At 37.1% G+C, this 13373-nt stretch overlaps 1 protein-coding gene across 1 annotated transcript; it reads right to left on the bottom strand.

Moving 5' to 3' along the window:
- Window positions 1–5428: 5428 nt before the first annotated feature.
- LOC104226863 (uncharacterized) lies at window positions 5429–8982 on the bottom strand. Its single transcript, XM_070147444.1, has 2 exons — window positions 8294–8982; window positions 5429–6373 (listed from the first exon to the last, which is right to left on the bottom strand). The coding sequence occupies exons 1-2, from the start codon at window positions 8873–8875 to the stop codon at window positions 5609–5611; spliced, it is 1347 nt and encodes a 448-aa protein (XP_070003545.1). The 5' UTR covers window positions 8876–8982; the 3' UTR covers window positions 5429–5608.
- Between the last annotated feature and the right edge of the window lie 4391 nt (window positions 8983–13373).

Raw genomic sequence — 13373 nt, 5'->3', positions numbered from 1 at the left:
GAAATGAAGCATCATAGAAGCTTCTTGAATTTGATAAGTTGGATACTTTTTGGTTTACTTGGTGAAGTAAAGTAAACTGGAAAAACATATATGCATGTATCTGGTATTTATAACATATATTCTTGCATAAATAAGTATTTAATCATGTATTAATTAATAGTACACATTTTCAATGTTAGTGCTTCAACTCTAAAGAAAAATTCTTTCTTTAACAAGACTACATAAAAATATTTCAAAATTTACACCTCTCTAGTCATTTGTTTAGCTGCATATTACGTAGGCGCAGTACACACCTACCTCCTGCTCTTTGTATAATTGTCAAGCCTAAAGATTAAGATTACATTGATGGATTGAAACGGTGAAACTAGGGTCCTTAGTTGGGTTGGACTTGGGATTAATCTTACTGGCTAAGTAACAAGTTGGATTTGGGCTGGCGAAATAGGAAATTGGACTGGGAAGTGGTGGAAGACTTACTTAAAATATTTTGGTATTTCGGTATACCGAAGTATCGAAAGTTCAATACCGAAGACCGTACCGAAATATCGAAATACCGAAAATGTAATATCGAATTAGGCCGAAATACCAAAAAAACCAAAACCGAAATACCAAATTAATTCGGCCCGATTCGGAATTCGATTTTTCAGATTTTATGCACGCCCCTAGCTTAATCAAGTGACTAGAGCATGGTGGAATGCTAACTGTTGTCCAAAGCTAAAACCACTTTTCCAAGCTGTACCAGCAATTATCACTTGGGAACTTTGGAAAAGAAGGAACTCAATAAAACACGGAGGTAAAAATGCGTCTACTAACAGAGTGGTGCATGAGGTTAATAACACACTGTATTATCTTGCTAAAGTTAGGTACAATTGGATGTCAAATATCCCTCTTCTTTGGCCAGACAAGATTAAGTTTTTTGAAACTTATAAACATGTAGTTATTACAAAAAGGGTGACGTGGCAGCTTCCACATGTGAGATGGTTTAAATGCAATACCGATGGGGCATCTCGAGGAAATCCAGGACCAAGCTCATACGGTTTTTGTCTGAGGGATTCTGCGGGAGATGTGGTTTATGCAAAAGCTGAGCAGATAGGGATCGCAACAAACATGATAGCTGAGGCTAAGGCAGTACTTGAGGGCCTGTCGTACTGTTTCAGAAATCAATTGCATCCACTCATTGTTGAAACTGACTCACTAATTTTGAAAAAGACCATTGATGAACAGTGGGAAGTACAATGGAGTATTTGCAAAGAGCTGAGGAGGATTAAGGAAATCAAAGACCAATTCAATGTGATATTTCAGCACGTATTCAGGGAAGGCAATGCAGTTGCGGATTATCTTGCCAATCTGAAGGCCCTGTTGAATTTGAATCATTCAATGAATTCCCTAGTGCTGGTAAAACTCTAATCAATCAAGACAGAGTCAATTACCAAATCTAAGGATTAGATTGGCAAGAAACAGAGCACATGTACTATGACACACACTGTCCAGATGGAACCAATACTTGACATGCTGTCAATTGGAACTAATATGATGCTGCTCCATATGAAGGTTATCAAAGATTACTTGGATTCAGAGAAGAGATCACGAATCCCACAGCATTACCACATTAGTGAAAGAAGATGCTGCAAATATGGAGTATCAAACATGGCTTTGTTATGCTGCTCGACAATTACTCTTTTATGCTTCTCTACTGCTGCTGCTCAACTGGTTGAATTCTCATACATCATACAAATGATTCCTCTTGCCATTCTGTACTGTACCAACAAAAATAATTCAAAGAAGATGCAGCCCCAACAGAAGTCCTCTTTCATCCACAACTTTCACATCTTCAGAGGTCCCAGAGCACACGGGAAGCTGGGGGAAGAAACTCTACTACTAACTTGTTTGTTACATTTTGCACGATACAGAGAAAAGCTCGAATTTTTAAGACATCGGAAAATAGGATTTCTTGTAACCTCATGCTTAAGTGATCAACATCAAATCAATGTACCAGTTTCACTAAGAAACACAACAATTGGACTTCAGAAACATAAATCATATTGTGCTGCTACTTCTACAAGAACTGTTGCTGCCCAAAACATGTCAAATGCTACTGTTATCAAGAAGGTAGTAAATGTTGGAATCTTATCGACTCAATACCCAGTGGTATTAGCATTACCATGCTCATTCTGGGTTTGGTTCGAGAAATTACAACAACTATGCTTCAACAAGGCATATCTCAGGATGCAACAGGTGCGCAAAATTGGAAGATATCACTACAGAGCTCTAATTGCCAACAGAGTTTCATGGGACTATTCCACCTGCTACATTTATACTGGGAAACGGAGAGTCCTACATAGCTGGCTTTGTATCAGATGCAAAGGAGGCTCAATGGTCAGATGCCCTTTGATGAAGTTATCCAGCTGCTACTGTTGCAAATACATCTACTGCTACTCTTATGCAGCAACTACTGCTCCTACAGCTGATATTAATGGATTATTGCAAATGTTCTAATGCTCCACTGGGTTATGATGCTGCTGCTGTAGAACTTCATTGCTGCTGCTAGACATTGAGCTTCACACATTCAATCAAACCAAAAATGAAGATTCTACTTTTGGAGTTCTTCAGACCAAAAATTTAATATGTCCAATTTGATTTGCTTTAGAACTTGTGAATTATACATGCTATTCCTCTTGGATTGCAACAAATGGCGCCTGGTGAGAGGTGCTACAACAGCTGGTTGCAAGTGGTGTGTAAATTCATCGTCGTCAGCAACAATTGGATGGCTCAAATTACTAGATTTGCTTTGGCTGCTATTTACATGATACTGCTACATTGTATTTGGTAGCAATAGAACATTGTGTAACTTTGACCTGATTTGGGAATTATTATCTATATAAGAACTACTAGGTGAATAACCTAGTAGTCTATTTGCTTAAAAAAAATGTTTTTCCCTTATTCAGAATTGTTTTTTCCAAAAATTAAAAAATAAATCAGAAACAAAAATTCAAAAAAAAAAAATATATATTTTCTTTAGAAGTCTTCCTTTAAAGTCTCTCTTTTGAAAATTTAGAGGCAACATTCAAAATCCAAAAATATTTTCTTTCTTCTTAAAAAAAAAGGACAAAACGAATGGAAATTCAATAAAAATATTTTCTTTTTACTTTTGAAATTTCCAAAATTCAAAACAAAAGAAAAAGAATTTTTAGAAGTCTTTCATTCAAAAATAATCAATCAAAATAAAAAAAAATATTTTTCCGTTCTTTAGAAATCTTTTTCCTAGAAATTCAAAAAGAAAAAGAAAAAGAAAAATAATACAAATCAAAATCCCAAAAAATATTTTTCTTGCTTCTTTATAAGTCTTTCTTTCAAACATTTCAAAAAAAAATCATAATAAAAAAAAGAGCCAAAAATATTTTCTTTCTTCTTTTAAAGTCTTTCCTTCAAAAATTCCAAAAAAAAAAGAAAAATGAAATTCAAAAAAATATGTCTTAGTTTTATAAAAGTAAAATAAAGAAGAAGAAGAGTTAGCTTATTTACTCCATTCTCAATCTTTCCGAACTACGCGAGATCTGATTCTTGCGGTATCATGATACGTAGACAATCCCTATCGGATTCGAGATATGAAAAATTCAAAAAAGAAAAAAAAAAGAGGGAGACAAAAATGGAAATGAGAGGTAGAGAATGGAAAGGAACATTTAAAGGCCGGGATGAAACACGTAACCGTTCAAACACATGGTAGAAGCGTTTAATTGTTAGGTGCATTGCATCCCAACATGCGATTTCCTATATGTTAAATGTCTCAAAACTAACAAGGTTGTTGTGTGTGAAAATTAGTTAGGTTATGTTCAGGTGGTTGGTTTTGTTGGTAGTCTGGCTTCCCATCCTTCACAAGATCCACAGGCAGAGATGACCTCCACAAGCAATCTACCAATCAACTGTCCTGAGGATAGCCCGACATCGGCTATTCTGCAACCAGAATCAGCAGCTACTGAAGAAAATAGAATGTTGCGTCTCCACATGTTGAAAATATGGGACGCCTAGTCTAATGGTAGGGAATCTCCAAGTGCAATCCTTGGGTTCCCTGAGTTGATCCCGATATCACTTGGGATTACCAACATCCTTGTGCCCAACCCACTCATCCCATGCAGGCACCTCCTAATGCCGTCTAATGGCCCCGGAATGCCTTCTGTGGTTCACCCCCAGGCGCCGGATTCAAGGGCACCGCCAGTAACGTTCTCTGCAGCGGCAATCAGCCCCACAACACAACCAACTATACCATGGCCGTATGTTGAGCCTCCAGTGTTCACCTTTCAGGGTCCATAGATTCAACCAGAAATAACATATGTGCCCCAAACTCTTACCCTTAGGACCCGCAATATGAGTCTCCCATGGGAATCAAAACAGACACCATTTTTCTTCATTAAAAGTTTCACTGCAAAAAATTAAAATGAATATCATCTTTAATTTTTTTCTTGTTTGAGGGATTGTCCGCGGTAAATAAAATTTTTTGACCTTTTAATGGTGACTCGTTGAGGCAATGACTAATTTTACTGATTTCGGAGGTCTTTTGAGAGGATGATTTTTAAGATGAAGAGAATGGAATTTTTTTTTATTGATGGCTGAGTATTGAATATGGTGGAATGGTGGTGGACCGACAGGAGCTTTGACTATGAAGAAGAAGAAAAAATTATTTTTTTAAAGAGGGGGAGAATAAAAAATTTGGTAAAATAATTTTTTTTAAAGTAGGACCCACATATTACACATGTCAAAGAATAAAAGGCTTAGTATATGACGTGTCAGTCATGTCACAGAGTGAAGGACAAGTCGGATGTGTTTATTAGTATTCAGTTCATCAAGTAGAGGTGTCCAAATGAAAAAAATAAAAGTTCATATACCGGGATGACAAATAGGTACTAGTTTAAGTGGCTAGAGGCCATTTTGCCTTTATTATTTATGCAATAACGATAGGGTTCTTACTCAACTTTATATTCATTACGTAGCAGGAAAAGAAAACATTAGAGATTCCTGTATTTTGCAGGCGCCTGAATCTGTCAAAGTCACGAATTGCTCCATTGGTGCAATTTTTCCTAATTCAACTGGTGTTTTGGAGAGAGTATAGGTGCAAGCTAGTAAATTGGAGCAGTAATTTAAATATGCCTGTATGCATTAATACAAGATAGAAAATTTTCCAGTCTTGCTAGAATTATTGGATCTTTAACATGAAGTGTGAGACAAAAGTGCTTCTCAAAATAAGCAGCTTGGCCTAACACGCTCTAAATCTACTAAGCATTAAGCTATAAGAATATTTAGTTTTTATTACTGAAGTAACAAACTGTCTCCTATCAGAGATTTTACTATATTTTATGTCATATTTCTACTTCATCAGGTAGCTTATCACTTGAAATACATTATACTCTACACATGCCTCTACTAAAGAATTGCTGAATTTCAAGAAGAGAGACTCAACTTCACATATACACAATAGCTTTATTACAGAACGTATGTTCCTGAGACTGACTGAATCCTAACTCAAAGTGATACAGTTCGGGTTAGCTTACTGAAAATCGAGTTAACAATACAAATGTGAATACTATCATGGGGTGGAAATGTCAAAGTCCACCTTTCATCAGACATCCTCGGCGTCATCATCAGAATTATGAATCTCATCATGATCATCATCATCATCATCATTGAAGATGTCCATAGCATGTATCTGTATATTCTGAAACTGGTCGATTGCATCTCTTGCTTTGGATATGAGAGCATTTTTTGCAACTTTAATCACATCCATTTTTCTGACAATATTCTCATCCTTGTGATCATTCTTATTTTGGCGACCCTTTGCTGATCTTGAAGTGGCTGCTTTTCTCTTTGCTTCCCTGCAATGTAGCTGATCAATGTACCTCTCATGTAGCACCTTGTTCTTAATTGGCTTTAGCACTGGTGGGCTGGTAAGAGCTGCTACTGATGAACCACTTAATCGGGAAAGGTGCTTTTTATGTGCCGAAGAGGATCTCTCCAGGCACTTTCTAAGATAATGCAAACCTTCTTCGTTGCGCTCTGGGGTGAAAATTTCTTTATTCTGGCAAAATGCCCTAGCAGTTGGATCTGTTGATTCAAGAACATTGAAGAAGTCTGCCTCCTTATCTCGATTTACGTCGTTTTGCTTTTGCAGTAGTTGTCTCACTTTCTTCCGTGAGAGATGGCTCTTCGGCTTGCTATATCTGAGCTTTTTGGTGGTTTTCCCCGTGGACAGGAGCAGTTTAGTTGCACAAGGAGAAAGTGATGATGTGTTCATCTTTTTAACCCTTGAACGTGGTTGAGGCTGAGGTGGGGTCATGAAATCCGAATGTATCTTGTCAAAACATTCCTTTGCTGATTTTCCAGGCACCTGCAAAGCAAGTCCAAAGTTTACTGAAATGACCATTTATGTCGCACAAAATTACAAGGAAAACTAAAACGAGCCAGAAATGGTAACTACCATACCTTTCTTTGGTTTTCATATTTGAATTGCAGTGTTCAAAAAATTCACAGGTTACATGCACCATATGCTAACATATTGATGTCAACAAAGGACCTAGAATCTACATTCATGGATTTCTAGGTGGAGCGCGATCCTAATTGGAAGCTGAGGAGTAGAAGTATATACTAAGTTACTACTCAGATCTCAAGGCTTGTTGGTTAGCAGCTTGTGTCCAAATGAGCTGTAGGTATGCAAAAATATTTCGATCTAAGAACAAATATACCACACATAAGTAATTCTAGCTAATCCACTACCATGTCATTCATATATAGGTTTCATCTTGGGAAAAATATTAATACGAAGCAACAGTTTAGCTTTTGGCACCTGTTTACATCCTCCAGTCACAGCTGATAAACCCCTCTAGCGAGACAATACCTGACTACCCAATACTGTTGACTTATCTGCTGATATAGTCCCAAAACCCAATATTACGTCAAATGATGAAATGCAACAGCCAAACTTTCTTCAAGTCCGACAGCATCATCTGTGGCCTTTACTTTGTCCTTTACTTCATTTCAAAAGAGACATGATCAGGAGTAGTGACAAAAAAGGTCAAAGAAGACGGGATAAACCTATAAGTGCTACGCTGGACAAACTAAAGTCCTACTTTATAGAATGAGATAGTGCTGTTTTTTATTTTTTCATCACCTGATGTCATTCACTGTAGTTCATCACCTCTGGCTTCGGAAGCATCACCAAGCCTCACAAGAAACTAGCCTTTCACCCTCTTCCTACAGTAAAGGTTCTATGCTCTATCAACTTGCTACCTAACTTTTATTTTGGACACGCCTTCGTACAACCATCAAGCGATTGATATACCAGTATGATACTTGGGTGGCTGAAGTATCAAGTACTACTCGTCAGCACCATTACAGTCATGCTGCTCACAGATTTCAAATGTTCTTGTTAAAAGTCACTTTCCCCAGATGAAATGAGTCCACTAATCAGTCTTCCCATGCAATTTGTACTATTTCTCCCTTAATGCTGGAACTAATGTTGATGCTCCAACCGCATTGATGTTACAGTACCCGTAAGAATAATATTCCTTACGGGTACTTTTACTGATGGGAAAGATGAAATGAAATTGTCTCTACCCATCAACTATTTCTCTTCTGTAAACAAATAAAATCTCCTAATTAACTTTTGTAAAAATTCAAGAGCCAATCCGCTTGTCTAGGCCCAAAGTTATACAACAACATTTTTGCAGAAAACAGGCTATCAGGCACATTAGCTTCCAATAGGAGGGGAGGGAGGGAGAGGGAACCCTTGAAAGAAAAGGAGGAAACAGTGAATGTAACCCTTTGAGATTGGTTACAGGTTGGGCGGTCGTGCATCTTAAGACCATCCAAAGACTATCTGAAACTCTTTTTTGACATTCTTAATTTCTCCTGGACAAAGATCAACTTAATTCCGAGAGCCCCAATTTCAGACTAAAATTGACTAAACCATCTCCAACCTATCAGCTCCTATACTTGCAAAATTCATTTTCTTATTACATTGAAACTGTTGATGTGCAAACATATCCAATATACTGAGATCACTTGGTAGGTATGAATATAAGACACAGAAATCGTCCAGGCAGGCAATTCGTATCATACCTGAATCCTACCTTTGATTATACCTGGCCTTTGACACTTAAAACCATAAATCCTAGAGACAACTTTCCTTAAAAATCATCAAGTAGTATATAAATGCTCAATGCTCAGCTAAAGTAGTTTGTCATGAAGATAGAATTATAGAAAGCAAAAAATGAAACATAAGCTAATTTTAAAATCACAGCCAAATTACCATCTTAGCAACTTTCTTCCAGAAGTTAGGCGTTGCCTTTGCCGCGAAATAAGCATTTTGCAATGCCAGCTCCTGTTTGTTGGTCCACCCATTAGCACTACTGCTCTCCTCCATTCCTTGGTTAGTTCTCATTCTCTTCAATCCCGTGCCTTTCTTTACCGTGCCATTATCATCCTTTCCACAAACCGCAACTTCAGATGATGGGCCAGCTAAACTTTCTTTACTAGTCTCTTGAGCATGTGTAGGGATCTTTGGCCCATTCTTTAAATCACCTTTTCTTTTCTCAACTGAATTGTCAGCGGAAGCATAGCCTAGTACTTCACTGACAGGTGGGTCCCGAGTAGAACTACGTGTAACCCTTCTCTCTATACTATTTACCGCACCATTATTCTGCAGATTTACAATGCTCAATCTTGGCGACCTTCGCAGCCTAGTACTGGATTTTTGTGAGCTTTTTGAGACTTCAATCTGATTTTTGTGGACTTCGTTATCAGAAATCTCAGTAGCAGCAACAGTAAACCGGGGAGATCTTCTCAGAGTGGGTGTTGGGTTTTCTTGGTCTCTCAAGTTTCTTTGGGGCATTTTCGCAAACAGATAGGTGACGGAAATGAAGTCGGGACACACACTGACTCGGGAGGGAAAACTTCAGGATGTGATGTTACAAAATTGTGAGCACGGGGAAAATCAAGGGCCGACAAACTGGATACTGGACTTCGTCGAAATTAAAACGGGGCATTTGCATCTATAGCCGCTTTCTGGGTCACGTTTTAACTTGTGTCCGCTTTTCAAAAAAAATTACAAGCGTACCCATTTTTTCACGTAACTTCAGCATAAGGGGCTGAAGTAGCAAAGACAATCACGCAAAACTTCAGTATTCTAGTAGACGGGCCTGAAGTAGCAAGTGTGCTGAACCAAGCGTACTGAAGTTTTTTATTTGTAATTGTTGAACTTAAGCATAGTAGTTGAAGTTTTGTTCTCTATTTGCTGAAATTTTTGTTTGTAATTACTGAACTTAAGCATAGTAGCTGAAGTTTTGTTCTCTATTTACTGAAGTTTTTGTTTGTAATTGCACTAAATAAGCTGTATTTTTTTGCCATGGATTCAAAAACTTCAGCAGAAGATGCTGAAGTTATTTAGTTCATTTGTAAAAACTTCAGCACTAAAAACTGAAGTTTTTTTGTCCTGGATAAGCTTTTTCAAAAATTTCAGCAGAAGATGCTGAAATTATTTAGTTCATTTGTAAAAACTTTAGCACTAAAAGCTGAAGTTTTTTTGTCCTGGATAAGCTTTTTCAAAAACTTCAGCAGAAGATGTTGAAGTTATTTTGTTCATTTGTAAAAACTTCAGCACTAAAAGCTGAAGTTTTTTTGTCCTAGATTCATTAGTTTTGTCCTGGATAAGCTTTTTCAAAAACTTCAGCAGAAGATGCTGAAGTTATTTAGTTCATTTGTAAAAACGTCAGCACTATATAAGCTGAAATTTTTGAAAAATCTTTCTAACACACTAGATAAATAATCAGATTGCCAACAGTATCTAAATCATAAATTTTGGAAACAATAAACGTGAAAAGAACAGAATTATCATTGTCTACTAACTTACGTACGTAGAAATATTCACAAATTATTATCTACTAACTTACATAAGTATTTATAATTTGTTTTTAAATAATCTAATAAACATATTTATGGCAATCATCCCATGAACTGAAGTTTCATAGCAGTACCAACAGAAGCAGAAGAAAGAAGAAGAAGAAGAAAACGAAGGAGGAGAAGGAGGAGGAGAAAGGGAGATGAAGTTATTTAAAAAGTGGGTACAAATTAAAACTTTTTAAAAAATGAGTATAGATTAAATGGGAGCGACCAAATAGGGCGCCTTGTGCAATTTTATGAATTAAAACAAAAACAAAAAAGGTGGATACTGGACCCGTAGTGAAGGTCCAACTGTAACGGCCTCAAGATTGGTGTGGAAATGACACCACATAGCCACTAAATATAGTGTTTCAAATATATACACAGTTACAATGTATTTAAAGATTATTCAATTTGCTTAAACATCACATGGTTTCCTAAAGTTCGAAAATTGTGTCCATAAATTCGAATCTTTTATCTTAAATTTTAAATTTGCAATTCAAAAATTCAGGACACTTAGTCCTCAATTTCAAATTAGCAGCTCAAAAATTTAGGACACTAAGTCCTGAATTTCAAATTAACAGCTTAAAAATTCAGGATACTTAGTTCTACAATTTGGGTGAATTGACAATCTTTAATATATTGTAATTGTGGATATATTTTAAATAACAGGCTTAAAAGTAGTTATTGCCCTAGTGATGGACGCGCTAACACACCATATTCAAGGGGAGGTGCCATGGTGCATACTATTCGCCGATGACATAGTTCTGATTGATGAGTTGCGTACCGATGTTAACGAGAGGCTGGTGGTTTGGAGACAGGCTCTTGAATCTAAGGGTTTCAAGCCGAGCAGGACGAAGATGGAATACCTGGAGTGTAAGTTCATTGCTGAGCCGGGGGAAGTGGGCGTGGATGTGAGGCTTGACTCACAGGTCATCCCAAGTAGAGGCAACTTCAAGTACCTTTGGTCGGTTATCCAGGGGGGAGGGGAGATCAACGAGAATATCACACACTGTATTAGGGTAGGATGGATGAAATGGAGGTTAGCATCTGGAGTCCTGTGTGACAAGAGAGTACCACTAATACTCAAAGGTAAGCTCTATAAAGTGGTAGTTAGATCGGCCATGATGCACGGGGTTGAATGTTGGCCTATTAAGAACTCACATATCCAAAAGATGAAAGTAGCAGAAATAAGGATGTTGAGGTGGATGTGCGGGCACACTAGGATGAACAAGATTAGGAATGATGATATTCGGGAGAAGGTGCGCGTGGCTCCCATTGATGACAAGATGCAGGAAGCGAGGCTCAGATGGTTCGGGCATGTACAAAGGAGAAGCCCAGATGCTCCGGTAAGGAGGTGTGAGCGGCTAGTTGTGAAGGGCACGAGAAGAGGTAGAGGGTGGACTAAAAAGTATTGGGGAGAGGTGATAAGGCAGGATATGGTGAGGCTTCAGATGTCAGAAGACATGGCACTTGATAGAAAGATGTGGAGGTCGAGTATCAGGGTTGTAGGTTAGGAGGTAGTTGAGTCTTGCATTACTTCGTACCATTGTTAGACTAGTCTTATAGGGTTTTTGTTTAGATAGCTAGTGGCAATGTCGTGTCTTACTATTTCATTTTTAGTGCCGGACCTATTTACTAGTTATCGCTTTTGTTTTGCAGCTTTCTTCTGGATTTCATGTTGTTCCTATTTTTCTTATATTTTCTGTGGTAATGCTGATATTGTCTCTTTTTGTCTTCTTGAGCCGAGGGTCTTTCGGAAACAGCCTCTCCACCCATTCAGGGTAGGGGTAAGGTCTGCGTATATACTTGTTACATCCCGTACTTTAATATTAGGAAGAGTCGTAGTAATCCATATGAGCATGAAGGGATTAAGTTCATGAGGTTATAGAGGATTTGTGACTATGACCCCGTAAGTATAACAACCTTGATACCATTATATACATTTGATATGGTATTTTGAGTGGAACATTTTTTAAATAAAGTTTGAAAAATATAATTTTATATAGTTATTAATATTACTACTTTCGAATATGTTTTAAATTATACACATAATATGAAAAAGTTTATGAGATTTTCTTTATTGTAAAGATAGAAATTATTTTCTCACAAGAAAAGAAGGTTATCTTTTTACCATTTTTAAGAATTAAGCGTACGAGAATTTTTACACTTTATATGAGATTAGGAAAATTATAAGTTGAGAGAATATATATATTTTTACATGGATGTTTTAATGAAATAATAGTGTATGTATTGATTTTATATGGTACCACATGACCATAATAGTAAGATGTATAAAATGTATTAAAAGTGAGTAGTATTTTAAGTAATTTGAGATAATTTTTAATTATGTGGATAAAGATTAACCCCCACGTGGCAGCACCCCATCCCCATTTATGACTCTTAAGTTATTATATAGGTGGCAATATTAGAGATGTGAGATTTGGCAAGATTTAATAACGTAAGTCACATATCACATTAGTAAAAGAAAACCATTATAAGTCTTAAGGAACGTGAAAATCACATCTTCATTCTTAAAGACGTAAGATTTTAAGGATTTTGTAAGAATGGAAATAGTTGTAAGTTTCTGCATGGTGGATTTGGCGAAGAAAATACTCCTAGCAATGTTGAGTATTTTGATGAGATTTTGCGTGTGAAAGATTTATATCAAAGACATGGATTTTGTAATTATAAGGGAGTACAGTACAATCTTTTTCAAGGATATCATAAGGATTTTTCCCAACTTTGATCCGGCGCTACGTGTTCTCCGCAAAAGACAGGTGTTAGAGGAATTGTTAAGAGAATCGGCTCAGGTATGTTAAGGATAACCCTTCTTTCTTTTGGCATGATCCAAGTAATGATACGCAAATGTAATGCTATTCCATAAGTGGTTCTACTCTTAGTAATTAAGGATGTCTACGTTATTCATTCATGTAAAGTGATATTCAAGCATGTCTAAGTACGTATCTAGTTCCTTATTTATAACGATCCGACCGGTCATTTTGAGCTCTAGTGCGTCGTTCAGTAGTTTGAGGCCATGAGTAGCTTCACTTCAGGTATTATGACTTGTACGCATAGTCGGAATTGAATTTCGGGAAGTTCGGAGTTGATTCGGAAAGAGAATTCTCATTTCGGAAGCTTTAAGTTGAAAGAATTGACTAAGATTGGATTTTTGAGTAAACGACCTTGGAATCGGGATTCGAAGGTTCCAGCAGGTTCGTATGATGATTTCGAACTTGGGCGTATGTCTGGATCAGGTTTTGGAAGACCCGGGAATGTTTCAACACATATTGTGGAAGTTAGCATTTTTGGAAGAATTTCATAAGTTTAGGTTGAAGTACATTTCAGTGTTATCAATGTCTGTTTGAGATTCCGAGTCTGGGAATAGCTCCGTATGGTGATTCTAGTGTTGGGAGTGCGATCAGAAGTGAATTCGGAGGTTCGTGGGTCAT

This window comes from Nicotiana sylvestris, chromosome 5, assembly GCF_000393655.2.
Source record: "Nicotiana sylvestris chromosome 5, ASM39365v2, whole genome shotgun sequence".
Classification (NCBI taxonomy): Eukaryota; Viridiplantae; Streptophyta; class Magnoliopsida; order Solanales; family Solanaceae; genus Nicotiana; species Nicotiana sylvestris.
This window is presented reverse-complemented; position numbering and strand designations above follow the sequence as displayed.

What these genes read in the sequence shown, in the direction of transcription:
- LOC104226863 (XM_070147444.1), bottom strand. Translation starts at nt 8,875, where the DNA reads ATGCCCCAAAGAAACTTGAGAGACCAAGAAAACCCAACACCCACTCTG. An exon ending in GGAAGAAAGTTGCTAAGATG is followed by an intron (nt 6,374 to 8,293) that starts GTAATTTGGCTG and finishes CTTGCTTTGCAG; the next exon opens with GTGCCTGGAAAATCAGCAAA.